At 38.6% G+C, this 13,298-nt stretch overlaps 2 protein-coding genes across 2 annotated transcripts in view; both read left to right on the top strand.

Moving 5' to 3' along the window:
* LOC306758134 (cyclin-Y-like) overlaps positions 1-1,827 on the top strand; it is a gene marked incomplete at its 3' end in the record, with an annotated part of 28,892 nt that extends 27,065 nt beyond the window's left edge. Inside the window, 3 exon segments of the mRNA XM_079243348.1 lie at positions 412-588; positions 1,237-1,386; positions 1,711-1,827. Of these exon segments, the coding sequence (XP_079099474.1) occupies positions 412-588; positions 1,237-1,386; positions 1,711-1,827 (444 nt within the window).
* Positions 1,828-7,821: 5,994 nt separating this feature from the next.
* Positions 7,822-13,078, top strand: LOC306758408 (gap junction delta-3 protein-like; the record flags this gene model as incomplete). Its single annotated transcript, XM_079243735.1, has 4 exons — positions 7,822-7,885; positions 8,092-8,784; positions 12,673-12,903; positions 12,996-13,078. The coding sequence occupies 4 exons, from the start codon at positions 7,822-7,824 to the stop codon at positions 13,076-13,078; spliced, it is 1,071 nt and encodes a 356-aa protein (XP_079099861.1).
* Between the last annotated feature and the right edge of the window lie 220 nt (positions 13,079-13,298).

Raw genomic sequence — 13,298 nt, 5'->3', positions numbered from 1 at the left:
TTTTGTTAATCTTTTTCTTCTTGGACATTATAGCAGCAGAATGATTATCTGGCTACTGTGTTGTTTTTTTTTCCCCTCATTGAATTCAAGAAAAATGACGAGCAAAAGAAAAAAAAAGTTTTATACAGTTATTTTGTTTTTAATCCATAAAAATCAGCAATATCGCAGAATTGTGAGAATTGCAATTTAAATCGAATCAGCACCCAAAGTTCAGCCCTACTGAGCATGTATTTATACCAGTCAAATAAAACAATTAATCTTTTTAAGAACTTGTAGGTTATGAAATAAAGTTCCTATGCTATCTAGTTCATACAGGACATTTTAAAAATGTTTGATGTGTTTAATAAAAATTGTAATCCCATTCTGCTGTCAAGCCTGATTTAATGATGTCTTCTCAATGTGGGTGTGCAGGTGTATTTGGAGAGACTCCTGACTTATGCAGAGATTGACCTCTGTCCAGGAAACTGGAAGAGGATTGTTCTTGGCGCCATCCTGCTGGCCTCAAAGGTCTGGGATGACCAGGCTGTTTGGAACGTCGATTACTGCCAGATCCTCAAGGATATCACAGTGGAAGACATGCAAGTGATCTGTCCGCAAAATAACACTTTCCACAGCCTTCCAATTTTTGGGGAATCGGGATTCATTTGCTGTTGTTTATAATTGATGTTTTGTTTTTAAATCTGGAAAATGATTTGTTGAAAGATGCAGATAAAATGAGAAAGTCACAAAATGAGAAAGAAATTGGACTAAAGCTTCAGGATTTCCAGAACCTCAGGAATGTTTTTACCAACATACTAAAAGAAAAAACATGACCTGATAGATCGATGTGAGTTGGCACAAGAAAGCTCAATTAGATTTTATTTGGAAGAAAAAAAAAACCCACAAAGGATTCTGGTACGAATGAATCTTTTTGCTACACAGACATCCACAGCAGGGGAAGTTCTTAAAAAGATTAAATTAAAAAAGATCCTCTAATTTCAACACATAGTTTGGACAAAATGTGTATTTATTTCAGAAAGAAGAAGATTTTTAATTCAGTGAAAAGAAACAAAAATGTTTTCATTAGCTTGGAGTGAAGAGTTGTTAACTACATATTTTACAGAAGACCTTTTACGGCCCATCATGTTGCTCCGACTGAAATTCTCACACTTCGGTGTGATGTTGTCAGAATTTTATGTCAAAATGTTATAAATAAGTTGTATTAATTCTCCTTTCATTTACAGGAATGAATTAGAGCGTCAGTTTCTGGAGCTGCTCCAGTTCAACATCAACGTGCCGTCCAGCGTCTACGCCAGGTACTACTTCGACCTGCGATCACTCTCAGAGTCCAACAACCTCAGCTTCCCCCTGGAGCCACTCAGCAGGGAAAAAGCCCAAAAACTGGAGGTGACAGACTTCCGTCCAGTTATCTTTTCTGTCCTGGTGTACCTAACAATGGCATTTTTGTAGTTCCTTAAAGTCACTAGCATGTTGAAGTGTGTTTTAGTGTAGAGTCGTTTACACCCATAGGTTTTTATTCTCTCACCAATCTTCTCTTACCAATTATAAAATCTATAAAGGAAAACAGAGGAAAATGTAAGCCATGATGTATCATATTGGACCATGTAAGGGAGGCTTAATGGAAAAAAAGAGCCTTTATTTCTGACTGAATTCCAAAAGAAATGGACTTGCTTTGCTCACTCGAATCCTTTCATGTCCTTCTATCTGCAGGCTATTTCTAGGCTTTGTGATGATAAGTATAAAGACGTTCGAAAGGCTGCCAGGAAGCGCTCGGCCAGCATGGACAACCTCTGCGGGAGACGATGGGTTCCTGCAATCCTTTCTTAACCACTAATCAGCTATCAGATCCTGGCCAGTGGAATGATGCTAAAGCCTGGATGAGAAACTGCCTGACAGCATTGCTGTGTGGAAATGGACCAATTTCTTTTGGGTTTGGATGGATCTGGGATGCAGAACTTAGTGGAACAGCTACTGGGATCCAACACCAACCACTGGAGGTCAAAACAGAGTTAGGAAATTGAAACTACATGTGTAGTTCTGGAGGATGAGATGAAATCCATGGAGGTTTCTATCATAGTGATGCCTTCACAGTGCCTCTTCTTGTTTGTTCACATAAGCTCATAGCAGTTTATTGGTTTTTTTTTAATCTGTGGAGGAAAAAATGACATTTGAACCAGAAAAGAGTTTTCTTAGGGAATCATATTGTGAAGCAGTTGTAATTTTTAACTTCTGCACAAATTTCCAGTTTTACCCTGGTTATTTGTTCTTTTATTTGAACACCGAAGCAACACTGGACTTTGTTTAGGACATTTATTTCCTTTGACAGGACAGAATAATAACAGTGTTTGCTGTTTTTTTTTCCCTTTGAAAATCTTTACAGTGTAGTTTACAATATATCTAGTGTACCTCTTAATACTCAGGTAGTGTTCATGACATGTTGATTCACATTAATGCTTCTTATTTGACTTATATCAAGGTAAAAAACTCAGATAAATACCATAGATGGAAAATGTAGAAGGTAATTTTATGATGTTCCCTCAGATATGGGTGTTATTTTGTACCTTTGGGGACATGTTCGCTCACCCAAATCACATGTACCCCAAGAGCATGTTTTTCAGACTAGTATTAACTTCATTTTGTCAAGTGTGAAAGCCAAGAAGCTGGAAACAGTATAAAGCACATTTCTCTGTAAACCTCTATTCAAGCATTGCAAAAAAAAAAGAGAAAGAAAAAAGGTAAAAAAAATAAATAAAGTAAGATTTATTGCAGACCTTCTTAACTTTCTTGAAAAGAGTCGCCTGAACCGGTTTGGTTTTATATTTCTGATCTAACCAAATGTAAAAATCTTTGCATTAAAAGTGTGTATAATCAGTTTGTCAAGAAGGAACAAACAACATATACTGCAGTACATATGTAAGAGGAAACGGGAGGAAGCAGCTTTTATGGAATATCTGTGATATTATATCATATCTGAAAGTCTGTTTGCCATCTCAGACCAGAAACAGCTGGTGAGTCCATTGTTTTAATTCTTATGAGGTCAGACATGATTAAAAGGTTGTTCCATGTCCCCCTATTGCACATTATCTTTGACCAGTATATGTACATTTTCATCTTCATAGCATCTGTTTTTTCTGGGAAAACTGTTCAGTCATTTTTACTTTTAAAGAAGAGATGGATGGTTGGTTAAAGAAAAAGTACTGAAATAATTTGTATTATCACTCACACATCCAGTTTATGTTCATAAAAACCATGTAGCTACTGTAAAACTTGTGGCAGATTTAGAAGGCTCATACCACGTACATTTACAGATGAATTGTTTTAGATTCCTCCTAGAATAAGTTCATTGCATTGTTTTTTTTTTCCTTTCACTGTGTTGCTGTAGCACCTTTTGCCGCGCTCCGTCTGAAATACTCCATCTTCTCTGAAAGAACCCATCCCAAAACACCCAGTCTGCACAGACTGGTCAGCTGATGGTGGATTTTCTGGCAAAATGTCCACCTTTACCAGGGTGCATAGAGAGAGGTTAGACATCCGGTGGCTACAACAACCTGTTCTTTGTTTGAGGGTTTGCCAAAAAAGCCCTAGGGGTTAGGGTTAGGTATGCAGATGTGTTTCATGGTGGCGGCTTTGATCCCAGGAAGGCAAGGCTGATCTGCAAATGAGATATTTCCAGTCGTGGCTTCTCTGTTTGGTCGATTTCAGGATGTCATTTTTGGAATTGCAACATTCCTTTTAAACTCCTTAAACTCAGTAGAAAGGAGGGGAAATCAAGCAGTTTTCGGCCTCTTTCAGTAAACTCTGAAGTCAAACCTCAGCTAAAAAGAAAAACCTTTAACAAGAGCACTCTGCCACCGATGTTGGTCAGTAGCAGATGTGCAGAGGCCGCACATCAGTCTGTTTTAGTTTTATTCACTCACCATGAGAGAAATACCGTAGATAACAATGTATTATCCTTATTTATAGTTGACAGTGTTGCAGGTATCGAGCTTAAAGTGTTGCCTTCCATACAGTTATACTTCCTCTTTGCAATTTTACTCACGAAAACACAGCTAACGGAGCAATTTTTCCTCATTTTCAGACTTTTAAATCACAATAAAATGACACAAACATTGAAATAATAATAAGAACCAAAGAATATTTTCAATTGGGTCCAACTTTAGATCCTCTTCAACCTTAAGTTTTTCAGAATTCTTAACTCTGATTGCAAATTGGTGGTAAATATTTAGAAAACAAGTTACCGCAGGTAACCGGTACTAGTTAGCTTTATAGTCGGTCTGTGACCAACCGCTTGTCAGTGATTAAAGACGTCTCTGTTCCATGTTTTCATTCAGAAGCTACACTTTTATTTCCTTATGTTTTAGAGACATCATTATGGATATTTGTCACAATAAATGATCAATTTATCATGTTTATTTTCTCATTTGTGGAAATACTAAATCAGTAATATATATTTATTTTCAAATTAACTTTGTACAGTTTATAAAGAGTTCAAAACTCTGAGACAGTTTATTTGTACATTTATTTATGGATGTGTTGATTTGTGTTTTTAATAAAAGAAGATACTCTTGTTTGGTAATTTATGCTTCTTTTTTTTTTTTTATAAAAAGAAAAGCGTTTGTATATTTGACACATTTCTGACATAACCAAAGAACTTTTTAGTTACATAAAAATTGAAGTGTGCTGCCAAAACATTTAGTTTTGATTGAAAAAAAACACATTTTTTTAAATGGGATCCTATTTGTTTACTATTCTAACCTGTTTTGTTGATGCATCACTATTTCATTTAATTAGTTTTTACAAAAAAAGCAACGCTTTCATATTTTAGGGACTATGTTGAGCAGAGAGCGTTTTAATTAGAGGCCGTGAGCCTTCTTCCCTACACATTGTGCCACAGTCATAAATGTGCAGCTTTTTATCACTTTGTTTATTTAATGGCTTCATTACTCAAATTATAGACCATGCAACAGCTGCACTCCTCAGTTTTTAATTAAATCGGCCACATGCTGCAGCACTCTTTAGTTTAACACTGAGTTAAAGCCTTAAAACTAAATAAAACTAAACTGTTATACACCCACCTTATATGCAGAAGTTTTCATGTATCACTACTTGTATAGTAGAATATTGAATATATTTAGCAGCAGTTGGTGCTTGTGGCTGTAATTTCTGCTTCCAGGCTAAATCTTTTTCCATTCGCCTGGAGCAGTGTGGATATTTTGAGCGACAACTTGCCCAGTTGCACCAGCACATTCTCTGTATTAGGTATTAAGCACACAGTGATAAAAAGTAGGATGACAGAAATGTGCATCAAAAGGCATGGAGATTGGCAAGGAGCTAGCAGTTGCATTTACTATACTTTTAGTTGATGACATATGACTCGTGAAGCACAAGCTCGTCTCATGTTCTGTATCAGTTGCACCTTATCAGGTAGAAAATGCTCGACGCTCTGGTCAGTGGAATTCTGCTTGGAAGATGGCAGTCAAAGCCATGAAAAGTCTCACGCAAACTGGCTTTCGGTTTCAAAATAAGACACACGAATTTGCCTCAGAGCCAGGCTAGGCTATTAGCAACATTATCAATAACACATTAAAATACAGTTTAACCATGCAAATACCATTTTGTCACTGATAGAATATGGATAGTAAAATCTGTACAACTACTTTTATGAGACAAAATCTTCAAAGAGAAGTACAGATAAACTGTTTGTTATTGCAGCTTTGTGCAGCTACTTTAAAGTTTGAGGTCAGAACTTGTGGATTCCTTCAGCTTTCCCTGTCAGAAATCCTACTTCAGGAGCAATCCAACTAATTTTCCCGAACAGGAATTTGAGGACTTAAATCAGAGGTGCCCAAGTCCAGTCCTCAAAGTCTGCTATCATGTCACTTTCAGCTGCATCTGTTCTCCAACATGCCTGAATCAAATGGCTGAATTCCCCAATCCTCATGGCATTCAGCCCTGCAGAGGCCTGGTAACGTGCCTTTTCATTGGAGTCAGGTGTGTTGGGGAAGAGTTCCATCTAACAGGTGCAGGATTGTTGATCTCAAGGACCAAATTTAGGCAACCCTGCCTTAGAAAGGAACCCACTACCATGTCTTGAGTCAGGGATTCTCAGTCCTGGTCCTCAACAGGTGGTGTCCTTCTAGGTTTTTCCAAGTTTCCCTGCTACAACACACTTGACTCAGACCAATGAGTGATGGACAAACTTGTGCAGAGCCTGTTATCAAACACTGCACAAGTGTTAATCTGACTCAGCAGGGACACTTTGAAAAGACACGGACCCTCAAGAACCAGGATGGATGGTGCAGTCACAGAGCGCTGGAATAAAGGACCGCTTCATGTCCTGAAAGAAAATAATGCAAAGGCATTTCCAGAATAAACAACATTTCCAACTGAGGGTGATAAAAAAAAAAAAAAAGTGGTTTCAGACTTCTGTGGAAATCTAAACCATGTTAGCACACTTTAAAGAAGTGGATCCAGTCTACAGGTTCAACTACTGCAGCTAGTTTTATTGCAACTTTAAGAATAAGACTGTACACAAAGGGAGAATACACACAAATGCACCAATATTTTAATGAATGATGTATTTATTGTTGGACTTGGAGACATCTCTCTCTGCACAAAGTCATATAAAGATAAGACGATTAAAAGACGACAAACAACTCAACTCAGCAAAGTGACGTTACTCCAGCAGACTCCATCATCTGAAGAGTTGGGCGATGGTGAGAATATTGAGCAAACAAGGCTGTTTTGTCAATGCGTGAACACTAAAAAATGCAGATTTTTATAATTTTATTTTGCTATGACACATGAAAACCAATAAAAATGTGTTATTTTTAAGAGTCATTCAGATTTTGTGTGTAAACAGGTAGAAAAAGGCTCTTTTCTTGGTAAATGTTGTAGATTGCACGATCAGATGCTGTAAGGGCAGCTGAGGTCTCGTTTAGGGCTTAGAGGGGATTGGGCTTCTGCAGTGGCAGCCCCTGAATAACCTACCACTCTATATTCCCATGGCAGATTTTGTTTTTACTTGGCTTTAAATTGGAGTTTTTATGTTGTGGCATTTCTTTGTTCAACTTCCTTTTAGTTGGTTTTTCCGTGTTAAATTACTTTTTTAAATTTAGTTTTATTTATTTAATTGACTTGTTGTTTATTGTGTTTTGAATGTACTTGTAAAGCACTTTAGTTAACTTAACCCTACTTTAAATGACCTACAGAACTAAATTTGATGGTTAGCATTGTTTACTTTTTCTCTCCGGCAGCCGATACTGTAGACTTTGTCTGATGTAAACTCAAGTATAATGTTTAACTGGTTTTATGATGCCCTGTGCTGGACTGGCGAGCTGTCCAGGGTGTACCCTGCCTTTTGCCCAAAGACTGCTGGGATAGGCTCCAGCTTCCCCGTGACCCTTCGTTGGATTAGGCGGTTGGGAGAATGAATGAATTTGTGAAATTTCCAGATTTAGTCAACGTTCTTTGGTTGTTTTCACTACAGTTTACGATTGCACATTTGCTCAAGTATGAGTTCCAGCCTCCTGTAAGGTTGAGTTCTATCCAGACATCCCAACAATGCTTTGAAGGCGAAGTGGTAAGAATAGCTCAGTGCACAACGGGTCCTGGCCTCCAAAGACAACAGCGAGAGGCCATAACACGACATTAGAGTTGAGCATTATTTAGCGACAAGCTGCGTGGATCAGCACTGTAGTTCTGAAACAGAGCTGAAGAAGACGGCAACTTGGGAATACCAAATTTGGATTTAGATTTGTCCATTTGAGGTACCTTAGAAGCATCTTAATCTTGTGTTTAGATTGGAATCATTGTTGAGCAATGAGGACGATGGGAGCCATAGATGTATTATTCACCACATTATGTCACAATGTGTCTTTCATTGGTGAGTCCCTTTTGATAATAAGTATGTAGAAGCTCTTTCCTTATTGTTTTCTTATTTAGCACAAGCATTTTGAGTGGATGAATCTCATTTAAAAGATTTACTGAATAAATCTTTAAACATGGACATAATTACTCTCATTCTGTAGAATTAATACAGATTTTGTACAAATGTACTGGCTTTGTCTATCCATCCCGTCTCCGTTGCAGGTAAAACCTGGTGCATTCTGATGCTGCTTTTGCGTCTGCTTGTCCTCCTGCTGGCTGGCTTCATGCTCTTCAGCGGCGAGCAGGAGAGATTCATCTGTAACACCATCCAGCCGGGCTGTTCTAACGTCTGTTTTGACACATTCGCTCCCGTGTCTGTTGTTCGTCTCTGGGTCCTCCACCTTATTCTTCTCTGTCTGGCCCACCTGATGTTTGCAACCTACGTTACGCATAAAGTTTTGTCATTTTGCTCCTCTGAAGGCCTCTGCTGGGAAATGAACCGAGGAAGCTTGACTTTCACCATTGAGAACTCCTCAAGAGAAGTGTCATTGCACAAGGCTCCTCTTCACAACCTCCCACATGAGTGTCGGGTGCCACGATTTTACTATTCTTACCTCATAGTGGTTGTTCTGAGGCTACTTCTAGAATCTATTTTTACCACAGGCCAAATTTATCTTGTCGGTTTGATCATTCCCAAGAGCTTCCTGTGTAATGAAGCTCCCTGCACTTCTGGGGTTGAATGCTACGTCTCCAGACCGAGTGAGAAGACCCTAATGCTCAATTTCATGCTTGTCACTGCGTCCTTGTCCATTCTGCTGAGTCTGGCTGACTTAGTGAACGCGGTGAAGGTGCTGGTGAAGTCGAAAAGGAAGAGTGAGATGCTGATGGAGGATCTGAGTAAAGGAGAGCAAAGCGGTATGTTTACAAGCACAACAGTCACAGAGGACACTGATGCTCTTTTAACCAAGAGAATTAGCCCAAGTGGAAGCTCAAAGATGAACGATGTCAAAGATAAAAGGTCTGCTGCAGGGGCTGAGTCAAACAGTAAGCTTCCAAGTACAAAGATGAATGGTGGTCCAGTGCTTAAAACTTGGGAATCTGCTAATGAGAGGAACAAAGGGAGGAAAATGGAGGGGTCTGGATTATCTACTCCAGTAACGCACAGCCAATTAAAACCTACAGTTTCTGCAAAAACAACAACAGTCATAGGTGTACCAAAGCTGAGCCATCGCTCTTCATTCGGCTTGCATTCATACTCAGGACAACTATCTGACTGCAGCGCGTTGCAGGACAGGAGAGCCTGGGTGTGACTGACTGAAGGTTGCCATTTGTCACTGCGGTGGACAAAATCTGCTCTACATTTCTTTTTAACAAGCCTGAAGCAATTTTTATTGATTGATCCTTTTGTTGCATGAATTGGTGATTTTGTTTTGTTTTTTTTTTAACCAGAAAATGTAAAACTCCACTTTCTGAATAAAACCTTCATTTTTAATTAAAGTACATAAATTTGTCAGCTGAACATGATAAACTCTTTGCCTTCAAACTTTACAGACAGTTTTATTTTGCTGGGCCGTTTTGTTTCATCTTGTTTTCCTGGCTTTTAAATTCTTCTCAAAAGAAGAAAACAAATCATTGAAAATTGACAATTTAACAACTAAATATGAACATATCTCAGATGTTGGTGGTGACCAAACCAGAACACAACAATAAAAAAAACCAGAAAAACAGAACATGTTCCTCTTCATTACTGACCTAATCTGATTGGTAAACCAGGACAATGTCTGCTGCCTTTGAGGACAAATGTTTTCCAACATCTGCACCGAACTAACATTTAAAACTTGTTTACAGCTTCTGCCACTGTTACCAAGTAGCCAAAACGAACTTTATCCTTCCGCTTCTCTCAGAGAGGTGATTTGTGAAGCTGCTCAGTCAGACAGATAAAAAGTAAGCATCCATGTCTTCTGAGGTGGAGGACCTTTCCCCTCATGATCCCTGACGCTGCTGAACCTCCTGAACTGTGAGAAGTTCAAAGCGTTGCCTCTCCACTTCCCAAACAATCCAAACAAGTCTGGTTTCAGCTTCCCGTCTGGGTCAGCTTGTTCTCATAAACAGTAACACATGAATTAAAATGGATTTGTCTTGTAAGCACTGTGATGAAAGAGCTACATGATAGACTAGTGCATTAAATTTCTGCTCCTGTTGTATGGAAAACATAGCTATAAGACAGACCACTGGAAATGTCTTTCATGCACAAACAATAAGCCTGCAGTGAAAATCCCCTTCCAGATGGGATCAGATAGTTTGGTATAACTCAGAGTGTAAGATTGATCCCTACTTAGGACTAGTTTGTCAAAACGTTAGTTTACATGAACATGACTAAACTTTGGCAGATTTATGCAGAATTCAGCATCCATATTGCTTCCTATCTCTTCTCCGAGTTCTCTCCAGCCAGTTAAAGAAGGTCTGTTGACCTTTGTCTCATCTCTTTGCTTGTTTCCTTGCTTTCTCAGGTAACTCCCTCTTGGATTTCTTTGCTGAATCGGACACAGTTTGCATTTAAAATGGCCATTGTGTTGTCTGGCAGTAGGGAAGCCGTGCCATAATGTGATGCTCTGAGCTGGAAAAACAAAGTTGTCAAGTCTCGAAGCCCTGCAGCAGCTCAAGGAATGTGCATATTGGATGTGTGTCATGACTAAAGTCAAAAGCACAGAGTATTACTGTCAGAAATGTATGTAGTGTTGTTTTTAATATAAACTCAGCACTTTTAAACCTGTTACTGCATCGATTCAGCCTGTTTCTACCAGCGTTAAATCAAACTACTCTGCTGAGTTGGAAGTTCTGAGTGATGGATAGTAGTATAAAAAGGAGTGGATTGATGGCATGCATGTTTAGTTGTCATGCAGCGTGCTGGCTGAGTAAGGCCAACATAGTTCTTGCAGTTTATAATCGTAAAGAGGATTCATATTGTTTTCCTATGGTGTCCTTGCAGTGACGTTTTTTTTTCAACCCCTGAGCTGTCTCTGCTCGGTTGTGAGAGAAGGAATCTCTCACACAGGCCAACAGTAATGAAACAGATACACTACTCAGCTGTTGGCTGAATGGTTGCAGCCACAACAGACACACTGACCTGACCCCTGACCTCTCACATGACCGCTTCAAGACCCAGCCATGACATTACTTAAGCTAGCCCTGTTCAGTTGACATTAGGCCTTCAAACATCCCACCGCCATCATCCATCATCAGCTCGGCGTGGAGGCAAAGTTCTACCTTTTGACCTTTAAGAGGCAGAAAATTATATAGAGTAGATTAATAAAACTTAAGCTATAATACAACATGAGATGTGTTAGTTTAATTATCTGAATTTGGTTGCAGTTTATTAAAATATCTTCTAAGTTTTACACCTTTTTCTTTTGTTTTTTTCACTTTAAAAATAAACTTTTTTCATGACAAAGATTTACAGTCGGATCATCTAGTTTTAGTGTGAATCTCTGTTTTTCTTGGGATTCTTGTCAATGCAATTTGTGAAGTCATGTGGTTCCATAAATACTCCTACCATTAATCTTGTGCAGCATGCTGACCTTGTGTCTTTTTTCTCCTAAAAAAATTTGCATTGTAGGACAAAAGACCCAGAAAAAAATCAACAGCTAAAAATCTGGAAAGAGAAACAACTTTAAAGTATAAAGTATTAGACAAGTTTATTAAAATTCCTTTTAAACAGCTTAAAGTAGCAAATGTGGTGGATGATGCTCTCTTACAGTTTGTAATTCTGGATTTCAGCTTTGGAAGGTGTAACTATTTAGAAGGACCTTATAGCAAAGAAAGAAAATATTGTTTAAGGCAACAATGTCATTTTCCTACTCGTTCGGTTTTAAATGCTCATTTCCGAGGTGCTGTGAACGCACCATCCACCAACATTTTAAGCAACTGCAATTCTGCAAGTGATTTACAAAAGGTTATGCGACTTATTGCAGCTCCTATGCTCACAAAAAGCTTTTTATCTTCCGAGCTGTAGACCTTCCTGAACCAAAAACTGGCTTCCACACACTGAGGAAAGCTTTTATTTAAATTAAAGCACCAGCTCACAATAAAAACCCTGAAGAAAAACCCGACTGTACTGGAAGCACCAGCCGGCAATGATAACTGGCAAGACATGTAATTAAAGAGGAAACTATTGCACATAGTGGATAACCAGTACTTCATCTGGTTGTGGGAAAAGAAAAGCTCCCTTTAATGTGTGACTGAAGAGTATGTTGTTATGACAACAACATCACATTTTATGAGTAGACTGTGTTAATAGATAACTATAGAAACTGTAATGTGCTGCAGAGGAACTATTTTTCTTGCTCATGTAAGCAGCCACAGCTTTCTTGATTAAGAGCCAAAGAAATCTCTTTAGTCAAACATCTGGGAACAGTTACACAGAAGCCACTAATTGCTATCTAAGTCATATTCCTAAAACCAGTAAGACATGCTGAGGCTGACTCCCCAGCTGAGGTTTATTTGATTAATCATATAATGTTGTGTTGAGTTTTTATTTTGTCATAATTACAGACAAATATCTCTGAGGTTATTATAAAGGAATGCAAACTTAATCTGGATGCAAGTGGATGGATTTACAACAGAGGAACATGTGTAGTGACCAAGCTGTGATGCTATGGCGTCACTGGGAATGACCATTTGGATACATGTGAATTTGGAAAAAGCCTTTTGATATCAATAGAAACCTATTTATTCTGAACTGAATCGGCAGCCTCACCACTATTATAATCACATAAAACCTCTGACAATTTGACATTAATTCAGCTGTGGAAAATTTGAAGAGCATACAGTCAGGTCAAAGAGAGTACTATGATGGCGGCAGCACAACTTCTGAGCTACTTCACCTCCGGAACAGCCATGACCCCTACACATGCCTCATACCCGTCTCAGTTTTCGTTTGCTGTGGCATCTGGGTCAGCCAAGACGTTTGGAAAAATGTTCACAGCGTGGCCAGACATCAAATGGGTGCTCAGAGAAAGGACGACACTGTCACAGGTAGAGGTCAAAGAGTCAGACAAGTTAACTTAGTGACCCTGCTCATGACGTCAGCCCAGAATGCTGACGCTGACCTCCCCACATGTTGACAGTTCACCTCCATTCCAGCTACAAAACACTTATAGAAAGTTTTGTCAGCTTTGTGTCCTTGCAGACCTCTCAGTTCAAAAGATGACCCTAAAAACAAACAAACAAATAAAAACAACAGCTTGATGTACAGAGCTTTTTGCTATTTAAGTATAATGAAGAAGTATCACATGGGTAAAAATACAACCCTTCCCCAAAAAGTTAAAACAATATGAATGAAAAAAAAAAACCCAAAAAACAATAACTTATAATATTCACAATACAGAAAATTAAAATGTTGAAAATGGGAAATTTGACTATTTCATAAA

Source organism: Telmatherina bonti, assembly GCF_933228915.1.
Source record: "Telmatherina bonti genome assembly, chromosome: 7".
NCBI classification, from domain to species: domain Eukaryota; kingdom Metazoa; phylum Chordata; class Actinopteri; order Atheriniformes; family Telmatherinidae; genus Telmatherina; species Telmatherina bonti.
This window is presented reverse-complemented; position numbering and strand designations above follow the sequence as displayed.